Raw genomic sequence first — 26550 nt, 5'->3', positions numbered from 1 at the left:
TACCCACAGCTTTGCTGGGGCACGAAGCTGTTCTCCAAAGATGCAATCCAGATTGCAGCTCCGAAGCTGCCCTGGAGATAGAGAAAATGGTCTCGTTTTCAGGGAGCTAAATATTTGCCTAAACTTGGTCCCCTGCATTGAAGAACAGGCTTTTAAGTCCAAGAATCCTGCAGTTCATTCCGTTTGCATCTATTTCAAAGAGGCCACAGAGAAATGAGTTTTTAGTGAGAAAACTCGTTGTGTCTAAGCGCTTCCACCATCAGAAATTGTTCCTGGTGCCAAAGACCTTTGTGTAATTCCCACTTCAAAGGCTGGATTTTGCATCACCCAGCAGACTTGACCTGAAGCCTGGATTGGCCTCACACTATGTACCTTGGGACTCAGTTTTCCCATCTCTAAGATGGGGTTGGTGGTGTTTTAGCAATAGAAGGAGATCAAGGAACCGAAAGTGTCGGGCACATAGTAGGTGCTCAGAAAACATCAGCTGCCCTTCTACCTGCACTCTGGGAGCCCGGTTGACTTCACACAGGGTTCAGAGGGCAGGGCCATGCTGGTTTCTTGTCTGGGAGAAGAGTCCTTCCTGGAGAGGCGAATTTCTCTCCTGTCCTTACCCTGGAGCCATCAGACTCCTGGAGTCATAGCGTGGCAGCTGGAGGGAGTGTAACTAATGGTCTGCTTCCTCGCCTTCCCCATTTTACAGATGGGGAAGCTGAGTCACACAGTGTGGTCTTCAGACTTCTTTGAGATGACGGAGTTCGTCAGTGGAGGGCTGGGCCTGAAACCCCAACTTCCTGGTTCCCAGAGTAGCTGGCTGTCTGAAATGTGTGGGGATCATCCATAGATGACAGCTTAGGGCCGAGAAGAGTCACGTCTAGGGTGGGACAGGGGAGGAGCTGAAATCCAGCCTTTATGTAAGATTAACCTTGACTGAGCATCCAAGCGTGCCCTTTCAGCCTCGCTCGACTCACTCAGCCCCTGGTGCTTCCGTGTTCATTTCCCAGGTGTTTATTGAGCACCTACTATGTGCAGTGCCATGCCAGGCACAGGTGACGCGTGGCAGGTGAGGTCTCTGCCCTTGGGGGTGGACAGTCTGAAACTTGTTTATACGCAGGACACTTTCAGATGGGGAAAATGCTATGAAGCCAGGGAAGCCAGGTCACAGGCCCAAGAGAGAAAAGGGTGTGGAGTTAGGGGGGAAATATAGGATATGCAGTTAAATTTGAATCCCAAACAGTGAGCTTCTTTAGTAAAAGTATGTTCTATACAATGGTAAGGAGTTTGGGACGTAAAAAGGTGTTCGTTGTTTTCTGAAATCCAAGTTTAACTGAACATCCTGTATTTTTATTGGTTAAATCTGGTAACCCTGGATAGAGAGGGGTCAGGGAGGTCTTCCTGGAGGAGATGGCTTTGAGCAGACCCCTGAAGGTGGGAAAGAGAGAGCCACAAGGACTGCTGGGAGAGTGTCCCAGGCCAAAGGAACCGCCCAGTGCCAAGGCCCCAGCGTGGAGATGAGCTTAGGGCATTTGAGGAATGGGAAGCAGGCCCAGGCGGCCGGTGCATCATGAGAGTGAGAGCTGAGCCTGGAGAGGTGCTGCGGGGGACAGACCCGGCTGGGCCCTGCAGACATGGCAAGGAGTTTGGATTGCATTCCCAAAGCCACAGGTAGTTGTTGGAGGTTTTTGAGCAGGGGTGTGGCATGGTCCGGTTGATGTTTAAGAGTGCTCTGGCCATCTGTGTGAACAGTGGACTTGGTGGGGGGCAGCACTCAGAGAAGCTGGGAGGTGAGTGAGCAGCCGGTCCGGTTGTCCCGGTGGGGGATGGTTGGGGGCCAAGCCCACCAAGGAAGTAGTGGGGCAGACTTGGGAATCAAGGGACTTCCTTTCCAGATCTCAGTAAATCCATTTGGGCAGTGTTACCGTGTTGGGCAGCTGAAATGCTGAGCTAGGGGGGCCATTCCTGAACCTCCCCCACCCCACCCCCGTCTGCTGGGCTCATTAAGCCCATGCTTCCAGGGAGGACACGTTTTTCTGCTAGTTAGCAGTCATAAAGAGCAGACTGAAATGACTTCAACCATTTTTATTTGGCTAATTTTTAAAAGCAGGGCCAGGACTGGGAAGCATCACGCACGGTTTCCTAACATGAACTGACACTTTGATTTCCTCCCCGTTTGCCTTGAGCCCAATGGCATGCTCACAGCCCGGGTGAGGACGGATTTGCCTTCCTCCTCCCAAAAGCTTGCTCATTTCTCCTGGAGTGCTGACACGAGCCCACAGCTCCTCCAGGCTGACTGCTAAGACTCCAGCCCCAACCCACGGCCAACCCTACTGCTTCCTGGCTGCTTTGTTCCATCGCAGGGTTAAAGAATTGCCAGCAAAGAGAAACCAGGAAACCAACCAAAGTATAGGGGCCATACATCAGCAAATGGGCTGGTGAGCGATGCCCATTCTTCTTGCATCTAGTAGGGGTTTTCTTCTGGAGTTGACTCTGCAGTGAAGTTAAAGCAAAGGCTATAATGTCAGCTGGGCATGGTGGCTCATGCCTGTAATCCCAGCACTTTGGGAGGCTGAGGTGGGCGAATCACCTGAGGTCAGGAGTTCGAGACCAGCCTGGCCAACATGGTGAAACTACATCTCTACTTGAAATACAAAAATTAGCTGGGCGTGGTGGCATGTGCCTGTAATCCCAGCTACTTGGGAGGCTGAGGCAGGAGAATCTCTTGAACCTGGGAGGTGGAGGTTGCAGTGAGCTGAGATAGTGCCATGGACTCCTGCCTGGGCAATGGAGCGAGACCCTGTTTCAAAACCCAACAAACACAACAAAAAAGGCTATGATGTTACTTTAGCCATCCTCCCACCCCATTTTTTTTTTTTTTTTAACTTGCAGAGTTGTGCTCAGTCTTCTCTAGACCTAACCCCTTTGCACAAAGTGGTTGGCTCCTTTCTCTTCACCTCTGACTAAGACTTGGAAGGGCCGTTTTCACACTGGCTGCCAGTCCTTGTTAATTTTGGATGGGAGAATTTTGCCTGAACATCTGCTCAAGAGACCAAAGTCCTTTATTTCATCTCATCCCAGAGTGGTAGAAGCACACTTGGTCTTCTCAGTCCTGTTCCAAGGGGGTAGGTCTGCCCAGAGTCCCAGACCCAAGGTGTGGGTTGGGAGGTGGATTATACAGAACTCCTGGTCAATGGCACTGGGAATGGTGTCTGGGCCTAGTTGCTCTGATTGTGTTTGATTCCTTGTCTGCACCCATATTCCCAGCTCCTTCCTCATCAGCTGATCCCCACAAAAGACACCATAATAAGGGCTTGGTGATTCCTCCTTGCAGGGTCCTGTGGCTGGAGAGGTCAGTGGTCAGATGTTTCCTGGACTCTGGCTGTGGGGTGCACACTGGAGGATCCTGAGATCAATTTGTTTGTTTATTCAGCCAGTATTAATTGAGCAGCTATTATGTGCCAGATGCTGTAGAGCTGAGGATAAAGCAGAGAATGAGATAGCTATAGCTCTGCTCTGGGGGAACTCACAGCCTGGGGCTGGGTGGAGATAGCAAACCAATAGGTAGCTAAAATGATGTCAGGCTGGAAGAGAAAGTTATAGGGGGATGGTTTGGGATGAGGGGAGGTCTCCGTGAGCTGGACCTGAAGGATGGGAAGGGGATGGTCACAGGAGATCTGAAGAAAAGCATCTTGAGAGACGGAAACAGCAAGTTCCAAGGCCTGGAGATAGGCAGGTATGGCTGTTGGAGGGAAAGAGAAGGTCAGTGTGTCTAACGGAGTCAGAGGAGGAAAGCTGGGTAGAGAGGCTGGGTCCCCACCTCAGTAGACATAAGCAACCCTGAGTCCATGTCTCTCTTGAGCCTGGGTGGAATGTCCCGCCCTGCCTCCCTGTCTGGGGCTCCCTGGAGGGCTGGAAGGCATGCGTGGCCCATCTCATGGCCTGAGGTAGAGCTGTGCTAGAGCTCAGTCAGAGCTGATGGTCCATGCCCAGCCTCCCTCTCAGGCTGTGGCCCCGGAGAGCTCCCAAGAGACAGGAAGGTCAACAGGCAGTTGCAATGTGCCTTTTCCTTAAGGGGAAAAATATCTTTGTTTTAAAATAATAAAAACGTAAGCAAATTAAAGTGACCATGATGCTGCATGTTTCTTGAATCAGTGAAGAAAGGCATGAAGGTCTCACCTCACCATTCAGGCCCAGCCCCGGCGGTACAACCATATGAGTAGCTTGGGGCACAGGCTTTCAAAGTTTAAGTAGACTTATGAATAGACTCACAAAGTAGAAAAGAATTGAAGGGCCATCCTGACCCAAGTACTTTGGTGGGTACTGAAGGTTTTTGCTTCTTTTCATTGCATTAAATTCTTCATTGCAAATAAATAAAATGGCCATAGAAAGTATTTATTGGTAGGACAATGGTTGAATTAATTATGGGCCATCATGCTGTACATACTGATCTGCAGCATTTTTTAAAAATCTGCTTTTTATTTTATTTTATTATTTTTTTGAGGCAGAGTCTCACTTTGTCGCCCAGGCTGGAGTGCAATGGCGTGATCTCGGCTTACTGCAACCTCCAGCTCCCGGATTCAAGCGATTCTCCTGCCTCAGCCTCCTGGGTAGCTGGGATTACAGGAACGCGCCACCACACCCAGCTAATTTTTGTATTTTTAGTAGAGACAGGATTTCACCATGTTGACCAAGCTGGTCTCAAACTCCTGACCTCAAATGATCTGCCCACCTCAGCCTCCCAAAGTGCTGGGATTACAGGCGTGACCCACCATGCCCAGCAAAATCTGCTTTTTAATAGAACAGGATCATATTTCCAGGTTAGAAAACACAGATCTACCTTACTCTAAGCGATGCCCAGTGCTCTTCTACTGATTTTCCATACTAATTACAGATGGCCCATAATTAATTCAACCAGTCTCCTACCAATAAATACTTTCTATGGCCATTTTATTTATTTGCAATGAGGAATTTAATGCAATGAAATGAAGCAAAAAACTTCAGTACCCACCAAAGTACTTGAGTCAGGATGACCCTTCAATTCTTTTTTACTGGAATCAGAACATGCAAGACTCCAGGTTCTAAAATCATAGTACTGATAGCAGCATTAACTATGGGCTGGGAATTTTATTAAGCATTTCACATACACTGTCTATTTTAATTCTCGTCACATCTCCTTGAGGTCAGTAAGATTAACCTTAATTTTTTTTTTTTTTTTTGAGATGGAGTTTTGCTCTTGTTGCCCAGGCTGGAGTGCAATTGTGTGATCTTGGCTCACCGCAACTTCCACCTCCCGGGTTCAAGCAATTCTCCTGCCTCAGCCTCCCAAGTAGCTGGGATTACAGGCACCCGCCACCATGCCCAGCTAATTTTTTGTATTTTTAGTAGAGACGGGGTTTCACCATGTTGGTCGGGCAGGTCTCAAACTCCTGACCTCAGATGGTCCACCCGCCTCCTCCCAAAGTGCTGGGATTACAGGCATGAGCCACTGAACCTGGCCAAACTTTATCATTTTTGCTTATGAGGAAACTGAGGCACAAAGAGCTGCCACTCGAAGGCCACACAGCGAGTAAACTATGAGGACAGAACTTGAACCTGGACAGAGTGACATCAGGCTGAGAACACTCCATCAGCGTTTATTTTTTATTTTTGAGATAGAGTCTGGCTCTGTTGCCCAGGCTGGAGTGCTGTGGTGCCGTCTCGGCTCACTGCAACCTCTGCCTCCTGGGTTCAAGTGATTCTCCTGCCTCAGCCTCCTGAGTAGCTGGGATTACAAGTGCCCACCACCACGCCTGGCTAATTTTCGTATTTGTAGTAGAGATGGGGTTTCGCCATGTTGGCCAGGCTGGTCTTGAACTCCTGATCTCAAGTGATCCACTCGCCTTGGCCTCCCAAAGTGCTGGGATTACAGGCCTGAGCCCCCACACCTGGCCCCATCAGCATTTGTTCTGAATTCCACTGCCCCATGGGAGTGCAATTCGGAGGTTGGGATTAGTGGGTTCTCCAGGCGAAACCCTAGGACTTGTGCACCTGTGGATGCAGGGTGGAGCGGGAAAGAGGAGCCCGGGAAAATGACCCCGAGGTGCCTCGCAAACCGCGCGCTTCCCTTAGAGGCCAGCCTCCTGGAGTGTGTCTTCCACATGCTGCATAAAATCGAGAAGGACGATGGATGTGGGTTTTCACTTCCTGTTGGGGACTTGTTTGTCCAGAACTGAGTGCAGCCCCTCCATGAGGGAGTACAGGTCAGGCCAGATTCCTGGGCTGCCCTTGGAGCTTCTGGTACTAAAAGGGTGCAAAAGAAAGAAGATAGGCCCTTGGCTCATGGTTTAAGTTTTGATTTCTTATTCCTGTGAGGTCTTTTTCTCTGTGTGTGTGTTTTTAAAGTTAATGGTGAAAAGACCCACTTTGGAAAGCAAAGGAAAATCAGGCACCGTGCTGCAGTCTCACTTAATAGACTTCGTCGCTTCATAAATTCCCTCCAGTCCAAACCCGTAGGCAGAAGTATTGCAAGCAGAAAATGCAGTTGGAAAATGTTGATGATTTTCTCATTTTAAAATGCTTGTGTTTTTCTCAGTATTAACATTGTGGAATATATGCGACAAATGATAAAGAAGACAGTGTTGAAATACTCTCTTGCCACTAGCTGTAATAACCGTAACCCATGTCTGTTGAACTTTTTTTTTTTTTTGAGATGGAGTTTCTCTCTTGTTGCCCAGGCTGGAGTGCAATGGCACGATCTCAGCTCACTGCAACCTCCATCTCCGAGTTCAAGAGATTCTCCTGCCTCAGCTCCCCGAGTAACTGGGATTACAGGCGCACGCCACCACGCCGACTACTTTTTTGTATTTTTAGTAGAGACAGGGTTTTACCGTGTTGGCCAGGCTAGTCTCGAACTCTTGACCTCGGGTGATCCACGCGCCTCAGCCTCCCAAAGTGCTGGGATCACAGGTGTGAGCCACCGCACCCGGCCCCGAACATTTATATAATACCCTGCTTGGGCCTGTTACCATATTTAATCTTCAGAATGACCCCATAAGTTATGGGTACTATAATTATCTCCATATGTTGGATAAGAGGCAGGGAGAGAGATCGTGTCATGTCTAAGGTCTCACAAATCATTGGGGGTAGTCAGGGATTTGAAGCCGGGTGTGTCTGCTCCGAAATTTGGGGTACACAGGAGTAAAATGGCAGAGCGCTGGGGTGACAGAAATTGCTTGTGGCTGCAGGACATGCCCACGAAGGCTCAGGGTTCCAGTCAGTGTGTTGTGGAAGGCCTGGCAGAGAACACTGGAGAGGGCAGGACTTCCCCCCTGCCTGCCATGGACATCTTTCCCTGAGCCACACTTACCGGGCTCTGGGAGGCTGTGGGATGTGGCGGCTCACCGCCTCACTGTGGGGCGTCCCGAGGAAGGGCTGGTTGCTGTGGCTGGAGCTCAGAGGAGGGGAACTAGGCGGAGGAGCTGCAAGGCACAGGGATCTGAAACTGCACGAGGAGCACTGACTCTGAAGCCAGGCTGCCTGGGTTCCAGTCCGGCTTCCCCACAGGGTCTGGCTGTGTGACCTTGGCCTGTGCTCTCGCCTCTCTGTGCCTGATGTCTTCCCCTATAAAATGGGGTGAGGAGACCTGCCTCCTACGGGTGCTGTACAGATGAGACAAGCCTGTGTGTATGAGGTGCTTAGAGTGATGCCAGGCATGTAGTGAGCACTCAGAAGAGTTGGGTAAGAACAGTGCCTGGAGAGGCTGGAATGAGGGTAGGAGCCGGGTTGTGCAGGGCCTTGAGGGCCACAGTGAAGCTTCCACGGTATCCTGAGGGCACAGCAAAGCAGGGAAGGGCTTGAGATCTGCATCTGCATGAATCTTTGTGGTAAGTGACCCTACAAAGATCCCACCCCCATGAAATATTTCTCCAGCCTCCCAGTAACCTTCTAGCCTCGCAGTGATCTGGTGAGCTTCTCTCGTGTAACAACCTTGACCTGTCTTTGAAGCCATCTCCTTCGTTATTAGATTATGTCAGTTGTTGCTTAAAGGCTGTGATTTAATAACTACTGTGGGTCTTTGCACAGCCCCCTTGCTTCTCTGGGCCTCAGTTTCCTCATCTGCCGGTGTGGGGCTGGCTAGTTTCTAAGGGTACTCTCAGGAACCTGTGTGCTGGAATTCTGTGGCTGTCAGTGGGTGCAGTTTTGTCTGCCATGTACACTCACCAGAGGTAGGAAAAGGTCTTCTTCGTGTTGCGTCCCTTGACCCGGAGAGGACAGTCCACGAGAACTCTCCTCTTGGTGACGCCCTTTTCGTTGCACCGCCATTTTGTATTTTCTGTTTCATCTGCCGCTATTGGTGTGAGCCTAGGAAGAGAGCTGGGAATGGAAGCTTCATGGGTCCTACTTAATACTTACTGACCACATTTCCAGGTACTATTTTCTCCCTTTCCTCCCCATTATGAACTTCTGAAAATGATCCTTTTTTTTTTTTTTTTTCCAAAGCAAGCTCATATAAGTGGAAAAAGAAATGATACTGTTGGTGGCAAAATTCAATAATTCAGTTCAGGCAAGGAGAGGCTATGGGAGTGGGTGACAAACCAAACATCAACATGTTACCATTTCCTCTGTTCATTTCTTACTCAATCTTCAGGCTTCAAGCTCACTTTGCAGTTGTGGATGAAAACACACTTTTTGATGAAGACCCTAGTCTGGTCTGTACAGTCACGCTCCTGGTGGTGACCTCTACCTGAAAAGGGGACATGTGTCTCTGTTGGGTGGTCTTTGACCTGTCTTTGACAAAGAAATGAGGATTGTCCTGACCAGTTCTATACAGGACTTTGCACACTGAAAGGACTCAGGTCTTGATGACTTTGCTTCCAATTCCTCGATGTCCATCCGGCGATCTTCCCTTGCTTCCTTTTGAGCATCAGACATGCCTGCTCAGTTGTCTGAGAAAACAGGGGGCATGTCTGATGTTAGCCTCTGGCTTTTCCTTGGCCTCACCAGCAGCCGTTGGAGCCAGTGACACTTCTGTCTGTTCACTCATGAGATGCTGATTAGGCATTTGCGAGTGTTGGGGAGATGGTGATGAATATGACTTGGTCCCTTCGGCAGGGACCAAGGAACACTAGAGTGAGAGTCAGTACATGAACCACCTGTTCTCTTCCCTTGTAACATAGCCCATGTTTTGCTGAGTCATTTCAGGGATTGCGCTGTAAGGTCAGGACTTACAGACTTAATTGTTACAAAGGGCTCTAGTGTGTTCATTGCTTGTTCCTTGTTAAGATCATCTAGAGAGCAATCACAAGACTTTATGTTAATTTTTCATGGGGGAGGGGCTGGGAGTATGTTTAAGTAATGCTTGAAACCCAGATTTCATTGGGTGAATCTTAAGAGCCAAGACTCTATGGGTTCAAACCTCAGCAATCACAGAAGATGCGAATAGTTCTGCTTAAAAGTAGGGAGGGGTTCAACTCTGCACAGCAACATGTTAAAGCCTCTGAGAAGTCCTGCAGTGAAGAAAGCCATTCGACTTTGACCCAGCAGTTTCCAAATGCTTATTAGCATGTAGAATTTTTCCCACTTCTCATAAAACTATTTAATATCCTTCAGAACCAGGGTTCCACAAAACATCCTGGAAATACTTGTTGAAATGATTTGTTTCAGCTGAAAACTACCCCATGACCAGTATAGGTGGTCAGCAAGAGAAATCAATTATTTGCAAATGCAGAGGTTTTTTTTTTTTTTTTTTGGCCCAACTTCTTGGACCCAAACTGGGGAAGTAGTGTTCTGCTTCTGGACAGGAGAGTTTACTGAGCAAAACCTCTTCATCAGTTGTTAGGACTGACATGAGATCCAGGCTGTCTGCTGAGGACAGGTGGAGGGTGAGCCCCTGTCTTTCTGCTCAAGAGTGACTCATGAGCCAGGACACCACTGAAGTCACTGGCTTCTCTCATGACTTGGGGCTGCATCTTTAAGCCTGTGTTCTCAGACCACCAAGAAGGCATGTCTGGGACAGTCAGGGACCTGTCATGGTGCTTCTTTAACAGCTTCGGCATATAATAAAGTATAACATATAACAATGCTTTAAAAAATTATTTAGTTATTTACTTGTTTTGAGATGAGTTCTCACTCTGTTGCCCAGGCTGGAGTGCAGTGGTGCGATCTTGGTTTGCTGCAATGTCCGCCTCCTGGGTTCAGGCAATTCTCCTGCCTCAGCCTCCCAAGTAGCTGGGATTACAGGCATATGCCACCATACCTGGCAAATTTTTGTATTTTTATTTTTAGTAGAGATGGGGTTTCACCATGCTGGCCAGGCTGATCTCAAACTCCTAGTCTCAAGGGATCCATCTGCCTTGACCTCCCAAAGTGCTTGGATTACAGGCATAAGCCACCATGCCCAGCCCTTAATAATGCTTTTTTTTTTTTTTTTTTAAAGAAAGAAATATGGACATTCAGATATGGAGAAAAAAATGATAATAGGATTCTGGACAGTTTCTTTTTTTTTCTTGTTTTCTGTTGTTGCCCTGTTTCTTTTTGGCTATCAACATTATTTTATGTTTTAATTTTTAAAAATATAACTTCAACTTTTATTTTAGATTTGGGAAGTACATGTGGTTTATTACATGGGTATATTACATGACACTGAGGTTTGGGTATGAATGAGCTGTCACTCAGGCAGTGAACACAGTACCCAACTGGTAGATCGCTGGTCCCCGCCCTGGTCCCTGTCTCCCACCTCCATTAGTCCTCAATATCTGCTGTTCCCATCTTCATGTCCATGTATATATACCCCATGCTGAGCTCTCACTTATAAATGAGAACATGTGGTGTTGAGTTTTCTGTTCCTGCCTTAATTTACTTAGGACGATGTTGCCTTGTTTTCTATTGACACCATGTCTTCCTTTTGGAAAAAGGAAATATTCATATGTATAAATACATATATACACACACGTGCACATATTGACGCATACACACCTCACTGAAATGACATAATACGTAAGCTAAGATAAACAGAAGTTGGTGAGTTTTTGTCTTAAATCTTTGGTTTCTAATAGTTCCTTCAAAGTCTGTCATTTTTGAATTTTTCTAGATGGGCAACAAATCTGGGAGATGGAAGCCACGGTGGATAAGGACAAGAGCCAGCCCGTAAGCACGTGACGCACTGACTGTCAGGCAGCTGAGTGTCTCAGTCCCCCTCACGTTTCCCTCCTTCATGCTCTTTCCTTTCCTTCCTTCCTTCATCAGTGTTCCCCAGAGCTTTAGACCTAACAGGTACTCAATATGTGCATATTAATGAGTGAATTCAACATTTATTGAGCACCACGCTCTCTGATTTATAACTGTGACACCTTATTATATTTTGATGGAGTATTTTTCTTTGCTGCTGCTGAGAAGTTAAATTCCCCGGAAATTAAATTTCCACTGGAAACCTATGAAAGGCACATCAAAACACCCATTAGACAGCGGGCTGCCGGGATGCACTCAGGGTCTGGGTAGGAACTGAGGCATGATTGCAGTTAAGTTCATGACAACTCCTTCCTTCCAGAACATGCTTTTTGTTGAGATCCCTGAATATCGGAACAAGCACATCCGCACACCTGTAAAAGTGAACTTCTACGTCATCAATGGGAAGAGAAAACGAAGTCAGCCTCAGCACTTTACCTACCACCCAGGTAAGGAGTGTCTTTGACGACCCCTTTGGTATTGAGAGGCGGTAAAGGCATGGGGCTCAGGACTCCTGAAGTCTGCTCCTAGTCAGGTAACTTTGGCCAGATGACTCAACCTCTCTGAGCCTCAGTTGCATCATCTGTGAGACAGCATCTTCCTTATAAGGTTTCTGGAAATTAAATGCACGTAAATCCTTAGCACAGTGCAAAGGAAGCTGATGTCAGTGATATTAGCTCTTACTGCCTTAGTACTTTTCTTTGGGGGAAGGGGGAATAGAAGAAGGGTGTGTGTATGCATGTTTAACAGAAGGGTGCTAAGTGGATGACTCCTGTCCCTGGCTTCGATTTGATCATGATAGAGGGGCTATGCCCTAAAACCTGCAGAATCTTTATGTGACCCCCCCCATGTGGGTCATCACCCTAAGGCCTAATGGAGTGACTGGTGGATAACAGGGTCAGGAGGTCTTATTCCCACAAAGTACAACCCCAAGAAAGGTGATGAGTACCATTTTTTCATTCATTCATTTGTCCAGAAAATATTTGAGTGCCAGGCACTGTTCTTGGCTTGTGGACACAGCTGTGAACATGACAGGGTAAGAATCCCTGTCCATGTGGAACTGCCATTCTAACAGAGGGGATTAGGTCATAGATGATATTGATATTATTGGTATGCTGGATTAGGATTGTGGCGGCAGAAAAGGTGGACAGGAGCAGCCAGGGGAAGCATAATTTTACATTTTAAAAATGCTTCTCTGAGCTCTCCCTTGGGAAATAGGCTGTAGCTTCCCAGGCTGAGAAAGGCCTGCTAGCTACCTTCCAAGATTGGAAACCTATAATTGGAGACAATCACCCAGGGTATAATTTCCATCCTATGGCAGTTTCTCAGGGAGCCTCTGGGCTGCTGGAAGCATTAAACTGAGGGGTGCCCTGGCAGCCTTGCCTTGGTGAGCTTGACTTGTGCCCACAGTTTTGTGTTGACCCGTGTGAGGACACTGCTGTCCTGGGACTGACATGACGCTCTATCAGGGGCAGGGTTCAGGTCACCAGGACCCAAAACTGTGGGAGATCGCTGGGAGGGCTCCAGACTGCAGCTCAGGAATCCCTTTGAGCAGACAGGCTCTCAATTATGTTTCCTGTGCTCTCTCCTCTCATTTGTGGCCCGGCCTTGGCTCTTGTCTGGCTGAGCATGGCTGGAGTGAGATCTCAGTCTCCCAGCTGGGCCAGGGAGTGAGGTGACGGCCTTTGAATGGCATCTCAAGGGACAATTTCTGTGGTTAGAGACAGCCTTGCCTAGTCTCCTTATCTCCTCCAATCCCCAGTACTTGGAGGTCCTCCACCACACACACACACACACACACACACACACACACACACACACACACACACACACGCAGGCACACGCAGACTTGGTCACAGTCCTGTTACTGATTCATTTACTCCAGTAAAAAGAAAACTGATTCCTCAACTCCTGGGATTGGTAATGCTTTAGTATGGATGCTGGGGAAAGAGTGATTTCAGTGATTGGTGCTTGGCAGGGAGAAAGGAATGGCCACAGCGACAACACAAGTGGTAGTCATGATGGATGATCCTAGTAAGAGAATAGCAGCGACAGCAAGTATTGAGCACTTACTGTATGCCAGCCACTGGGCTCAGTGCTTTGCACACACATCTTATTTAATCCTCCCAATGATCCCGTGGGGGTAGGTATGATTGTTCCTGCCAGGTAACAGATGGGGAAACTGAGGCTTGAGCCAGTAGTGCTCATTCCCCCAAAGCGCTACAAAACGGAGGAAGGGAACAGTCACTATTTGCTCATTCCTTTGTCTGGAAAATATCTGAGTGCCTATTAAGTACCAGGTGCTGTTTTGGGCCATGAAGATCAAAAACCAGACCAAAGTCCTCTCTCTGAGGAGCTGACATTTGGAGGAGGGGCGTATTTAGGTAATAAATCAGCAGGTAAAGCATCTATGACATGTCAGACGGGGATAAGCAGTAGAAAGGAAAGCAAGCGGAGACAGGAGCTGCTGGGGTAGAAAGAGTGGGAGGCATCATCTGAAATCAAGCGTTCTCCTCCGAGCTGTCACCTGGAGAAAGAGGCTGTAAAATCCCAGGGCTGAGTCAGACCTACCAGCCACTTTTCTCCAATATAGATATTGGAGAAATCTATAATTCAGGATGTTCATTGCCAGGGTGAAGTTTCCTACCTAAGACAATTGCACGGGGAACCTTTTGTCCAAGGCTGATAAGGAACGGGGACCAACTGTTTGTCCCACCCGTATGGACTCCCAAAGCCATGTTCCCAAGCACCGTCCACGAATCCTCCGTGCACATCCGTGGCTCACTGCCATGGGTGCCCCTATGTGCTCTTTTCTCCTCCCAGTCCCAGCCATCAAGACGGAGCCCACGGATGAATATGACCCCACTCTGATCTGCAGCCCCACCCATGGAGGCCTGGGGAGCCAGCCTTACTACCCCCAGCACCCGATGGTGGCCGAGTCCCCCTCCTGCCTCGTGGCCACCATGGCTCCCTGCCAGCAGTTCCGCACGGGGCTCTCATCCCCTGACGCCCGCTACCAGCAACAGAACCCAGCGGCCGTACTCTACCAGCGGAGCAAGAGCCTGAGCCCCAGCCTGCTGGGCTACCAGCAGCCGGCCCTCATGGCCGCCCCACTGTCCCTTGCGGACGCTCACCGCTCTGTGCTGGTGCACGCCGGCTCCCAGGGCCAGAGCTCCGCCCTGCTCCACCCCTCTCCGACCAATCAGCAGGCCTCGCCTGTGATCCACTACTCACCCACCAATCAGCAGCTGCGCTGCGGAAGCCACCAGGAGTTCCAGCACATCATGTACTGCGAGAATTTCGCACCAGGCACCACCAGGCCTGGCCCGCCCCCGGTCAGTCAAGGTCAGAGGCTGAGCCCGGGTTCCTACCCCACAGTCATTCAGCAGCAGAATGCCACGAGCCAAAGAGCCGCCAAAAACGGACCCCCGGTCAGTGACCAAAAGGAAGTATTACCTGCGGGGGTGACCATTAAACAGGAGCAGAACTTGGACCAGACCTACTTGGATGATGGTAAGACGCTTGAGTTTTGTCACTGCCTGTAAGGATGGTGCCCTGAAGCATCTCTGCCCAGGAAGTTCACTGCATGGCCTACAGATTCCTTAACCTCTTTGGGCCTCAGTGTCCCCATCTTAATTTAAGGAGGTTGAATAATATGACTCTGCAAGCGACCCCCAGCTCTGTGCAAGAATTACCTCCCAGCAGTAGTTGCAGAGGGGAAGTAGTAACAATTTTAGATGCCCCCATCCAGAATCACCCCGATGGAAAAAGCAAATGAGGGCAACCCGGCATCCCCTGGGTCATGAACTGGGTCCATTTAACTGCTTCCACACTCTTTCCAATTGCCAAATTTAGACTGAGGCCAAGAAAATAGAAAGGAAGGAAAGCTAACCTCCTTTCATTCCTGTACAGAAAAAAAAATCCCACTTTATAGCCCTCTTTTGTATATTTTGAGGGAGGGAGAGGGAGGAAAAGGAAGAAGAAAGCTCATTGAAAAGTGGCTTTATCAGAACAGCTTGCAGGCAGACTGCGGGCACTTCTGTACCCTGTGCTGGTGGAACAGAGATGCGCATTGATGGGAAGGAAGCAGTGGGCTTCCGCTGTGGTGAGCCCAGCTGATGGGTGGTTTGGGCCAAGGAAAAGATGCAGAGAAGGCTTTGTGTGAGTCTGTAGGTGCCCATTTGTGGGCAAGGGGTCTGGCCAGAGGGTAGTCTTGTGGAGCAGCTGTGATGAGGTGTTGGTCCAGGATCTCAGGGAGGAAGGACGAACCACATTGCTGAGACTCACCTGGGAGCCACAAGGTGCATTGGGAGGTCGGAGAGGGTGGGGGGAGCAGAGCAGCCTTGCCTTGGGGGATCCAGACAGAAAAACAGGCTGTTGGACTTTCTTTATCTTTACTTTTCTTTTAAAAATTTTTTGTGGATATATAGCAGGTATATATATTTATGGGGTACAAGAGATGTTTGAAGACAGGCATGCAAAGTGAAATAAGCACATATAGAGAATGGGCTATCCATCCCCTCAAGCATTTATCCATTGAGTTGCAAATCCCATGACACTCTTTACCTTATTTTAAAGTGTACAGTTAAGCGACTGGAGTTTTTTCTTAATAGAAGAAGGAAAAACCTAAATTACTGGCTGTCATTCCCAGTTCCAGTCTTGTATTTTATAGGCAGTAGCTTCTGATATACCCTGAAACCTCAATTATTTCAGAAAATTAACTCTCAGGAGCCCAGCCAAGGGGTAGGAAGTAAAGTAAAAGCTTCAAAACAGCCACAATAATTACCATCAAGACCGGGTACTAAATTTCAGACACTGTGGTGCCAGAAATATCCTCTGCTGCATAGTCAGAGGCTGTTGACCTTTACTCCACGAAACGTCTTGACAAGCCAGGTTATCTGGGGGCTCTGTGACTTCTAGTATTCTGCATACTCAATCTCTAGGGAGACAATCGATCAAAGACGTCCCCTGAACTCACCAAGCAAAGACCTCTGGGGCCACTTCTTGTGGGGTCATCCTGCCCCCCATGCCTTACAAGGCTGACCTCTAGGTATTGCTCTGTTAATAATTGATCCGTCTGATTCTGAATAATCAAGCACAGGTTGAGTTAGGATCGTGGTGCTGTGTTTTGAAAGGGACACCTGCATACAATCCATCCGTGAACAATGTACATTCACAGTGGTGAAGATAAAGTTTTGGTGCTTATTTTCAAGGGGGCAATCATGTAGAGAATTAACTAAGGCAGAACGTGATGGATCAATGAAGCATGGTGGTAACCAGACCCCTCTCCACGTGAGGCCTTGGGGGATCAATTGTATTGGAGAAGAGGTGCTTTATAAATAAATGCGTGTCTGTGCAGGGCCGGATCATTTTCCCCAGCTGACTCTGCACCTAGGGCTGGTCTGGTCTCCAGAGCGAGAACACACTGGCTTCTCCTACCCCGTCCATCTCTTGTTAAAGGCAAATGGTGAGTGCCTTGGATATTAGGGTGCCCGTGTCCAGGTGGCCAGAGGTGGTCATGACTGGCTGTGGCAGCCCCAGATCCATAGATGTCCTTGTTGTTTCCACAGAAGATTGTGTTACAGAGAAAGCAACTGAGCACAGAGACCCTTTTGGGCCTCCTGAGGCCCTTTCTGAACACAGGCAGGTTCAAAGTCGTGGTGAGGGGGAGTCTCGCCAGGTCCAAACCTGAGTCGGCTCTAAGGATGTCTCAGAGAACTGAATGAGGTGACATTTAGGTACATGCTGTATGACCCCAGCCCATGGGCTGTTAGGAGCTGTTTTTTGAAGGAGGGTTCCATGGCTTTAAAAGATGAAAAAACTAGGTTAAACCAAATTTATTTTTGTTTTGGTTTTGGTTTAATTATTTGTTGCAGGACTTCTGAGAGCCTTTACCATGCTAGCGGACATTATAAATCTCTCAAACTAGGGGGTGCAGCACAAAGGAGAGCGCATCGCACACCCCAGGTGGTGCTGTCCACACCGGACTGGACTGCGTTCTGTGAGAATGGAGGCCTGGGAGTTGTGCTACACAGCTGACCTGGAAGCTCCTTTCCTAATACTTGGCAGAAATAACATAAAGGAAACTCAAGAGCTCTGAAGCGCAGCACTGCCCTGTCCCCTGTGCCACAGTCCAGTTTCTCAATTTGGGAGCTGCACATTCCTGAGGCCAGAGCATGATAGGGCAATGGAATGGTTTTCACCCATGTGGCCTCCAAAAGGCAGCAAGTGCCACTAGTTATGTTCAGTGCTCCACCGGCCTTGTCTCCAAGGCTCTGCCCAACCCAGGACCCTCCAATGGGCAGGTCCCCTGGTGGCTCGTGCCCAGTGGCAAGCCCCAGACTGCACCTCCACCATAGCCACCGAGAAGACGTGGGTGCAGTTTTGTCTCTCACCTGCTGGAATTTCAGATTCTCCTCAAGAGTCTGTCTAGCCTGTGCATCTGTGGAACATTCCAGATGTGCCGCCATCGGCTCTGTGGATATGAGATTTGGACGTCTTGGTTTGCTGTGTTGTGTTATTTCTGACAAGTAAACTGGAAAATCCCCTGGGTCATTCCTCGGGTGTTTGGTGGGGCAACTTCCTCGATCTTTAGATCCTTTTCTGTCCCTTTCATTTATGATTCCAAGGGAGTCTGTCGCACACGGCACATATTTGGCTGCACGGAGCCCGTGCTAAACCCCAGCGTGCTGTGCTGCCCGTGCATGGGCATTTCTGATTTGTCATTTATTTCCCTTGGGATTTGCCAAAGTGGGCTTTCCTTGGGAACTTTGTGAGAGCTGGGCTTATGCGTTTTGAGGGTCGAGGGAAAGTTCTGTGGCTGGAAAAGGAAGCAGTCACCAGTGGACACACAGGTCCTCCCTCCCCCATACAAGTGCAAACAAGCCATCTTTGAAGCTGATCCCGCCCCTGCCCTAGGGTCCAGGGAAGCCCCGGCTCTGAGTTATCGTTTCCTGCACCTTGACCAGTGATCCCAGCGTCGCGTCTGGGCATCCCACCCCGCTGCCTCGTGGGGCATCTGTGCTTTATCTCAGCCCTTCCCGCCTGCATTCCTGCACACAGACGCCGGATGGCTTGGCCCCGTTAGTTCTTGGAACGCCAAGGCACTCCTTCTGCTTTCTCCACTCCGAGTACTTGAGACGTTTTCAAGAAGTCACTTTGGAAAAGCAAAATAAGTAATATTCCAGGGCCCAAGGCATCCACTCCCCCGAGCCCCGTGCTTCTCTACACACCCCAGTTCAGGCACTTTCTTACAGTTCTTCAAAAACACATGGTTTGTACACTGTCACTTGCATTCTCTCTGTTGTCGTCCCCCTTCCGTGACTAGTCCCTTGTTCTAAGGCCCCAAGTTGTACCTAGGGAACACCAGCAGCTCCTAGCAGTAGCTGCTCCTGGGACCTAATTCTTCCCTACCTTTCTCCCCTACTCCTCTCTCCTTCCCAACCCTCCCTGTCCTTAACCCTCCCTTCTTCCCTGTCTCCCTCCCTCTCTGTCCTTGACCCTGGACTTCTCTGTCCTTGACCCTCCTTCTCTCTCACCTACAAGTATTTTCTGGCTGTCTACTCTGTGCTGGGCACTGTTCTGGGACTTGGGGATCCACTAGTGCACACATGAAATGAAATCTTTGCTGTCCCGGTGATTTTTTGGTAAGGGAGATAGACATTAGCGTGGAGGGCAGTAAGTAAGCAAGCGAAATTCAGACAGCGATGAAAGCCACAGGGGAAATTCCACGAGGTTAGGAGCGAGAGGGTGGCTGCCTGGTTTGGGGGCGAGGTTGGCCCCTGCAGATGAGTGGACAGAAAGGCAGCTCTGAAGAGGGCCTTTGGGGATGGACACAGACCTGGGGAGGTCTGAGGGAAGAGTGTTTCAGGGAGAGGGAACGCAGGTGGCGGAGGTCGTGAACTCTGAGATGTGGGCTTGCTCCCGCAGGCTTTCAGCCGCAGTGCAGTGTGGTTTGATTTACTGTTTGAAAAGATCACTCTGGCTGCCTATGCAAAATGGACTGTAGGGAGGCAAGGGTTGAAAAAAGGGAGATGAGTGAATTTGAAAATGAATCCCGTGACAGGAGCGTGATGGAAGGCGGTGCATTTCACAGGGGTGTGCCCCGCATGCCCTGCCATGAGTGCGGTTACTTAAAATGCAACTGGAGTTGCCAAAATGTGATCAGTGCACAGGTAGTTCTCAGCACTGCCCTTGCATAAAATGAGGGGTGGCTGCACTTTTTAACGCTCAGGCCGCAAGCGAGTGGGAGAGGCACTGGGGAAAGTGGACTCAGAGGTGACTTTTACCAGTGCTCTGGTGGTGCATTCTAGGAGCCACGCTGACTCCACCGCTGAACTGGGGGTGCAGAGGTCATCGGGCCATCTCACCACCAAACCCACCACAGGTTTTGAAGTAGAGCGCTTACTACAGCCACCCAGAGACTCAGCCACAGATGAGAGAACGTGGGGGCAGGGGTGTGGCCTGGGACTGAAAGGAGATGTTTTACCCCATTCTGGAAATGTCCAGAAAAGAAAGGATGTGGTCTCGGTGATGGCTGCAGCCCCTGCAGTGGCTTGTGAGGACAGCAGCTCGTGCGTGCGTGTAAGAATACATTGATGTGTGCAGGAAGGGTACAAATCGGTGTGTTCATTCTTAAATCTACTTCTGCCCTGTTCTGCATGTAAAGTACTTAGTTACATGCACATTCAGAAATCAGTAGTGCATTCTGTATATTTCACAAGTGGGCCACCCACGGAATTGCCACCTGGATGATGACAGTCTTGTCTGTACCCCAGAAGCCCCCAGATACCCCTTTCCCTTCTACAAAAGTGACCACCATCCTGCCGTCTAACTCCAGAGATTCGTGTTGCCTCTTTGTACAAACAAAAGTCAGATTTCATGACTCTTTTGTGTCTTGGGTGTCAGCTCCATCACTGACTCTGACCTCGGGCAAGTTACTCGCTGCCTTGTGCCTTTGTGTCCCCAACTATAGAATGAGACGATCACAGTTCCTTCCTTCGAAGGCTGTGCTGAGGATGATGAGTTAGTGCATGTCATAAAAGGGATCTTCCATAAATGTGACCTGCTGTTTTATTTGTTTAGGATTTTTTTTTTTTTTTTTTTTTTTTTTGAGACAGAGTCTCGTTCTGTTGGCCAGGCTGGAATGCAGTGGCATGATCTCGGCTCACTGCAGCCTCCGCCTCCTGGGTTCAAGCGGTTCTTCTGCCTCAGCCTCCCAAGTAGCTGGGACTACAGGCGCCCACCACCACGCCCGGCTAATTTTTATAGTTTTAGTAGAGACAGGGTTTCGCCATATTGGCCAGGCTGGTCTCGTACTCCTGACCTCAGGTGATCCACCCGCCTTGGCCTCCCAAAGTGCTGGGATTACAGGCGTGAACCACCATGCCCAGCCTTGTTTATGAATTTAATTGCCTTGATTTCTTGTAGGACATGGTTCAAATTTTAAAAATATATTTGTATAGGAGAAAAAAATGGGCTATTCTGATTTTTGGAGATGGGCTTCCTGACCCTCATGCCCTGCTTCTTCCATGGGGTAGATGAGTGGGCATAGCCCCAGGGCACCGCCCAAGCAGGCTCCCTCCCCCTGCTTCCTCCAGGGGACCTCAGGATGTGTATCTGCATGAGGGAGATGATGCCCTCGTCGGGGGCTGCTGAGAACTCCAATGCGTGTATCCCCCGCCATGGCTCCCTGGAGGAGTGTGGACCAGTGGCCCAGGTTTTGCCAGCTGTGCCTCTGGCAGAGGGGCCATGGGTGTGCTTTGAAAACGCTCTGCCCAGAAGCTGGGTGCACCAATGCGTGAGAAACAGGCGGGGGAGGAATGAACAGAGAGACCCACCCTCCAAAGCTCAGGAAGCAGGGAAAGGAACCCAGCAATGGAAAAGCGTTTTGTAACTGGCCTGCTTTGTTCAGCAGTTCAGGGATCTTTCACTGGGGCCCCTCAGTGCCCACGGCAAGCCTGGGACAAAGCGGCTCCTGTGTGGGGAGGCGTGCAAAGCCCGTGCGGAGCCTGGTCGCCGCGGAGCCTGGTCGCCGCGGAGCCCTGCCGTGAGCCCTGCCGTGAGCCCGGCAGCCACGATGACCCGGGCAGGGCTGGGCCTCCTGGTGCCGACAGAGGGTGAGACCGGCAGGGCTGGGCCTCCTGGTGCCGACAGAGGGTGAGACCGGCAGGGCTGGGCCTCCTGGTGCCGACAGAGGGTGAGACGCAGGAGTCTCCGTGCTGATGAGAATTGAGCCAGGCAGTTGCCCAGCCTAGTGGCCCAGAGGCTGTGGGCACCTGGAGAGCCCGGTCTGAGTATCTCAATGCAGGCCTTGCTGGTTCACCAGTAACCACCAGAAACCACCAGCACCAAGTTTAACTCACACGGCCACCTGGAGCCGACACCAATAAAAGGCCAGGCCCCTGCTGGGAGGGCTTTTGCCAACATCCTTTTTTTGCCGTCATTTAAAAACGTATCTTTATAAAGGCACTATGTTCCTATGTTTAGAAAAAATATATAAAAAAGACATCCAGCAGAAAATGTCTTCCCCTTCTGTTCTGCTCTGTAATACTGGTTTTTCTCTAGCCTCCTAGAACATTCTTTGTCAACCTTTGTTTCATTATTACCAACCCCCACCCCCAGCCAGGAGCCTTTTAAGATAATTTTTTCCTAATCTCCATGCCATGAAACGTCAGTGCCATAGACACTGTGTGTCTGTTCATGTACCATAGCCCTTTGCAGGGCCACAGAGCATTGTCATATGGAATATTTTTTTCGACACCCCTCCCGCAGAGAACCAGTTTTTACCCCCATGGAAGCAATGTCATCCACCTTGAGGATGCATGCTTTAGGGTTTTTTTTTTTTTTTTTTTAATGTAATCCCGAGCATATGCAAATACACACATATTCTTATTTTCCCCTTTTCTACTACAAAAGGTGGTAAAATGTACACACAGGTCCGCCATGGGTGAAACTTCCATATCACTTGCTGTTATACACAGTGCTAATGAATTGTCCTGTACCTGTCATTTGGTCAATGGGGGCCCGTTCTCAGGAATGGGATGCTTGGTCTGAAGGCCCAGCCTTAGTTCTAGGACTTGTCTGGCAAAGAGTTGCTGTGGTTGTCCTGCCTGCCTCTCAGTCTGGCCTCATCACTGCCCTCTTTTGTAACTTTGGCCAAGTCACTTATGATAATGGTGCCCGACTCTCTGGGTTACTGTAAGAATGAAAATGGGAGCGTCCTGTAAAGCTGTTTGCCCAGTACCTGACACACACGGTGAGTGTTCAGTAGTTGCTGATCACTCTTCTTCCCCTAACCGCAGTGACATTTTCCTCCTCCTCCTCTTTCTTGTCAGTTGTGAGCTACAGGGGCAGGGGCACAGCTGGGCTCTGAGGAAGAGCCAGGAGGCTGACTCTTGGCCTGAATTCTGAAGTATGTGGTCAGGCTACCTCTGTAAATTCAGCAAAGGATAGTTTGAGCCTTGAAAATGTCGAAGTCCAGAAAACTGTTTGCCTACAGAGGAGCCCACAGAATCTATACGAGTTGCTGTTGGAAGATCATTGAATTGAGCTAGTAGCTGTTCTCTGCCCCTCTCCTGGGTGTCTAAATGGTATGCAGGTATCTGTCCCTGGGGGCATTTCTTGTTTCCCTCTCTAGTTTCCCCTCCCTTTCTAAGAATGTCAGATTTCAAGCTGTGCCTCTTAGCTGTCCTTTCATCCCGAATGATGTGGACTCTGTATTTCTGGCTTATGTAAGAGAGCTACGACTCCAAACCCAGAAACGCTCAGTGATCTTCTTGAAATTCTGCAAAGCAAGTGTTTCTAAAGGAAGATACACTTGCATTTGGAGGTCAGAAGCCACCAAACTACAAGAAAGTCCCTTGCCAGACTTGCTGTCCATGCAGCCCTCATTCCAGAGCAGCATCTGTCCCACCAAAAGCAGACGGCTCTTAAAAAAGAGGACCAAGTGACAGGCAGCACCCAGTGTCGTTCATGGGCTCCCAGTCGTCTGCCGGAACCAGCACTTTTAATTATTCTGAGTTGTTTATGCTACATTTAATTTCCAAATGAGGCTGTTCTCTTGTGGTAATAGGTGGCTATCCTTGTGAAAGAGTGAGGTGCTCATTTAAGCAAGATTTATGGGTAGGTCAGCATCATAACCAATTTTAAAGGCCCTTCTTTGTACTTTCATTCTTACTAGAACATAGGACAGAAGGGCTAAGACTCACTTCCTTGCTCTGTAGGTGTGCCATGCTGAATGTACCAGCTACCTCACTCATTTCAGGGTGATGCCACCACTCGGGTGATGGTTTTCAACAGCATTACATGTGGGGCTGGAAACTGCAATGGATTTTTCCCTGATTCCAGCCAGAACCTAAGATAATCCAATTTTTTTTTTTTTTTTGAGAAGGATCTCTTGCTCTGTCACCCAGGCTGCAGTGCAGTGGTGCCCTCATAGTTCACTGCAGCCTTAACCTCCCAGGCTCAAGCAATCTGCCTGCCTCAGCCTCCTCAGTAGCTGGGACTATAGGCACATGCCACCATGCCTGGCTAAACTTTTTATTTTTTATAGAGACACAGGGTCTTGCTATGTTTCCCAACCTGGTCTCGAACTCCTGGACTCAAGTGATCCTCCCACTTCAGCCTTCCAAAAAACTGGGATTATAAGTGTGAGCCACTGTGCCCAGACAGAATATCATAATATTTAAAAATCTGCATAACTTTCTAATATCGGCGCTAGCTGTAGTCTGTTTCTCTCTAGAAACGTAGAACTTGAAAAAGAATTTGGTTGCTTTAGTCTATGAATTGGGTGGCAGTTAACTCATTATATATACTAGATTTTTCTCTGTGTTCCCTCCCTTCCCACCCTTGATAAACCCATTTAGGATCAAGGGCAAAGCTTTGTTTTCCCGGGGGAAAACCCACAAAGAACAAACAAATCCCCTCTGCCCTGAAGTAGCCATGGTTACCAGTCATTCCTAGACTTGAGATTTGGGTGTGTTTCAGTGTGTGCTGCCTTCAAGTATCATTCTGGACTCTCTCTTTGCTCTGAACCAGTTCAACTTTATTTTAGCACCAATTTTCTTTTACTTTCTACCCTTTCAGAAAGAAAAAGGCGGGGTGGGGGTGGCGGGGGGAGCTTTCTTCCTGGGGAATGATGAAACCATTTATTTGGCTCTTCTCTGCTGCATTTTTGACACCTCTTTAATTTTTTATGGATCCGGGGATCTGGTCAAGTTGTGCCTGTGAATAGAGGCAGGGCTGGGGCCTGCTTTGCCCATCCAGGGTGTCAAGAATCTTTCTCTAGATGAAGTCGAAGACAAACTGAGGGGTGAATTTGAAGGAGTCCGTTCTGGTCCTCAGCCACAAATCCTGCTGCTCTCAGGTTTGGGGATGACATCTGTCTCATCCCTTTAAACAGTCATATAAAATCAGATCTCTGGCAAGGCAGCCAAAGTGGAGAGTTATCTGGTCATTTTACAATGAGCCTTGAGCACCCCAACTTGGTTTTATGGTAGGATTGCCTGTTGCAAGCAGTTTGGACTTAAGTCCCAGGCGGTCCGCAAACCAACAAATAGGTTTCATCTGAAGCCTGTTAGTTCCACTATCCCAGGAAAGCTGAAGGGACACTCCCTAGTTGTTAATTTCCAAAACTCTGGGCAAAGTAGAGGTTCTGTTGCATAAGCTGACAACGTGGAGGACGTCTTTGAAATGTGCTGCAGCCGGTTCTTATAGATTTCTGGAAGTTGATGGTGCCTTTTGAATACTCAGCTTTATTAAATGCCCAAAAAAGAATTGACCCAAAATTGATGAAAGCACCTTTCGCCTTCTTACAGATGGATTGAGTTGTGGTCTGCTTCAGCGCTTGGAAAAGGAGCGGCCAACTGGTGCTCCTTGGGCTGCATTTCGCCCGCAGATATTTTGTTTGGCCCATACAGTATTTGAAAAAATATTTTGATTAGATGCCAGTGTTGAAAAACCGGGGATTGCACATAAAAATAGGGATTTCTGACTTTGCTTAGAAAATCCAAGGATCTAGCCACCCTGGGCCCCATCTCCTGCATAGCGGCTACCAGGAGTCAAAGCCAAGGCTGACCCTGAGCAGAGGCTACTTCCTTTAGTTGGAACATCCACTTGCCCTGTCCACAGCCCCCGCCATTCCCTTTTGTCTTCCGTTGATAGATGGAGCGTCCGTTGTTATTTACATTCCCACTTGTTTTGTTGTTCTTCTTAGACTTCACCGATTTCACGCATTCAAGGTTCCTGTCTGGACCCATTAGGCATTTGAATTGTGCCCCCTGTTACGGAAGTGCCATGCATATCCAAGGCTCCCTAATCCAGGACCGGCATACAGTGGGGTGCCTCAAAAGTGTTCCTTCCCTCTATCTTCCTTCCTTCCCCTCCTTGTGGCTGGGGAAGATTTTTAAATGGAGTAAGATTTTAAAACTTTTTGTTAAATATTTTGAACATATGTAACTATAGCATAGTACAAGGTACCCCTACATACCCACCACGAAGCTTCAGCTGTTATCAATGTGTGGCCAATCTGATTTCTTCTACACCTTCATCCTCTGTTGTCTTCATTACCTGGTAATTTTGTTTTGGGGGTTTGTTGTTATTCGTTTTTTTTTTTTTTTTTTTTAAGAGTTAGGGTCTTGCTATGTTGCCCAGGCTGGAACATAGTGGCTATTCACAGGTGCAATCATGGCGCACTGCAGCCTTGATCTCCTGCGCTCAAACAGTCTTTCTGCCTCAGCCTCCAGCATAGCTGGGACTGTAGGTGCATGCCATGGTGCCTAGCTACACAGTAATATTTTGAAGCAAATCCTAGACATCCTATAATTTCATGTATAAATAGCATGTATCTCCAAAAAAAAGGACTCTGAAAGTACAAGACCACTGGCATACATGGAAATTAATAATACTTCCTTAATATCATGAAATACCTAGTGTTTAAACTTCCGGTTGTCTTATATAAATATCATAAAAGTGTTTTCTTCTTTGTTTTTGTTATAGTTCATTTGCGTCAAGAGTCAGACCAAGCATTGCAAGCGGATGCTTTTAAGTCTGTTTTAATGGAGAGGTTCTTCCCCTAGATTAAATCTAGAGGTTCTTCCTCTAGATTAAATAATAAGATCCTTTTTTGGTTTCATCGTTAGTATTATATTGCAGTTCATTTGTTGAAAAAATGAGGTGGTTTATCCTGTGAAATTTTTCAGTCTGGCTTTTGCCAGTTATATCTCCATGATGAGGTTTTTAGTGTGTTCCTCTCTCCTCTGTATGTCCTGTAAGTTAGCAGTCAAACTGAGAGGCTTCATTCATTCAGATTCAATTGTTTTTGGCAAGATTGCTGCACGGGTGGTGACACATCCT

The 26550-nt window shown here is 48.6% G+C and overlaps 1 protein-coding gene across 10 annotated transcripts in view; it reads left to right on the top strand.

Annotated features, from left to right (window-relative positions):
* The window catches only part of NFATC2 (nuclear factor of activated T cells 2), a 176596-nt gene that overhangs the window by 116710 nt on the left and 33336 nt on the right, over positions 1-26550 (top strand). For 8 of the 10 annotated variants that reach the window (XM_045363134.3, XM_065523314.2, XM_045363133.3 and 5 more), the window contains exons 7-9: positions 11063-11118; positions 11519-11645; positions 14020-14709. In XM_045363134.3, coding sequence (XP_045219069.1) covers positions 11063-11118; positions 11519-11645; positions 14020-14709 — 873 coding nt within the window. The remainder of the gene's footprint in view (positions 1-11062; positions 11119-11518; positions 11646-14019; positions 14710-26550) is intronic. The other 2 variants (XM_074005561.1, XM_074005562.1) reach the window with 1 other exon arrangement.

Source organism: Macaca fascicularis, chromosome 10 (genome assembly GCF_037993035.2).
Source record: "Macaca fascicularis isolate 582-1 chromosome 10, T2T-MFA8v1.1".
In the NCBI taxonomy this organism is placed as follows: domain Eukaryota; kingdom Metazoa; phylum Chordata; class Mammalia; order Primates; family Cercopithecidae; genus Macaca; species Macaca fascicularis.
The sequence above is the reverse complement of the archived record's forward strand: the minus strand, read 5'-3'. Positions and strand labels throughout refer to the sequence as shown.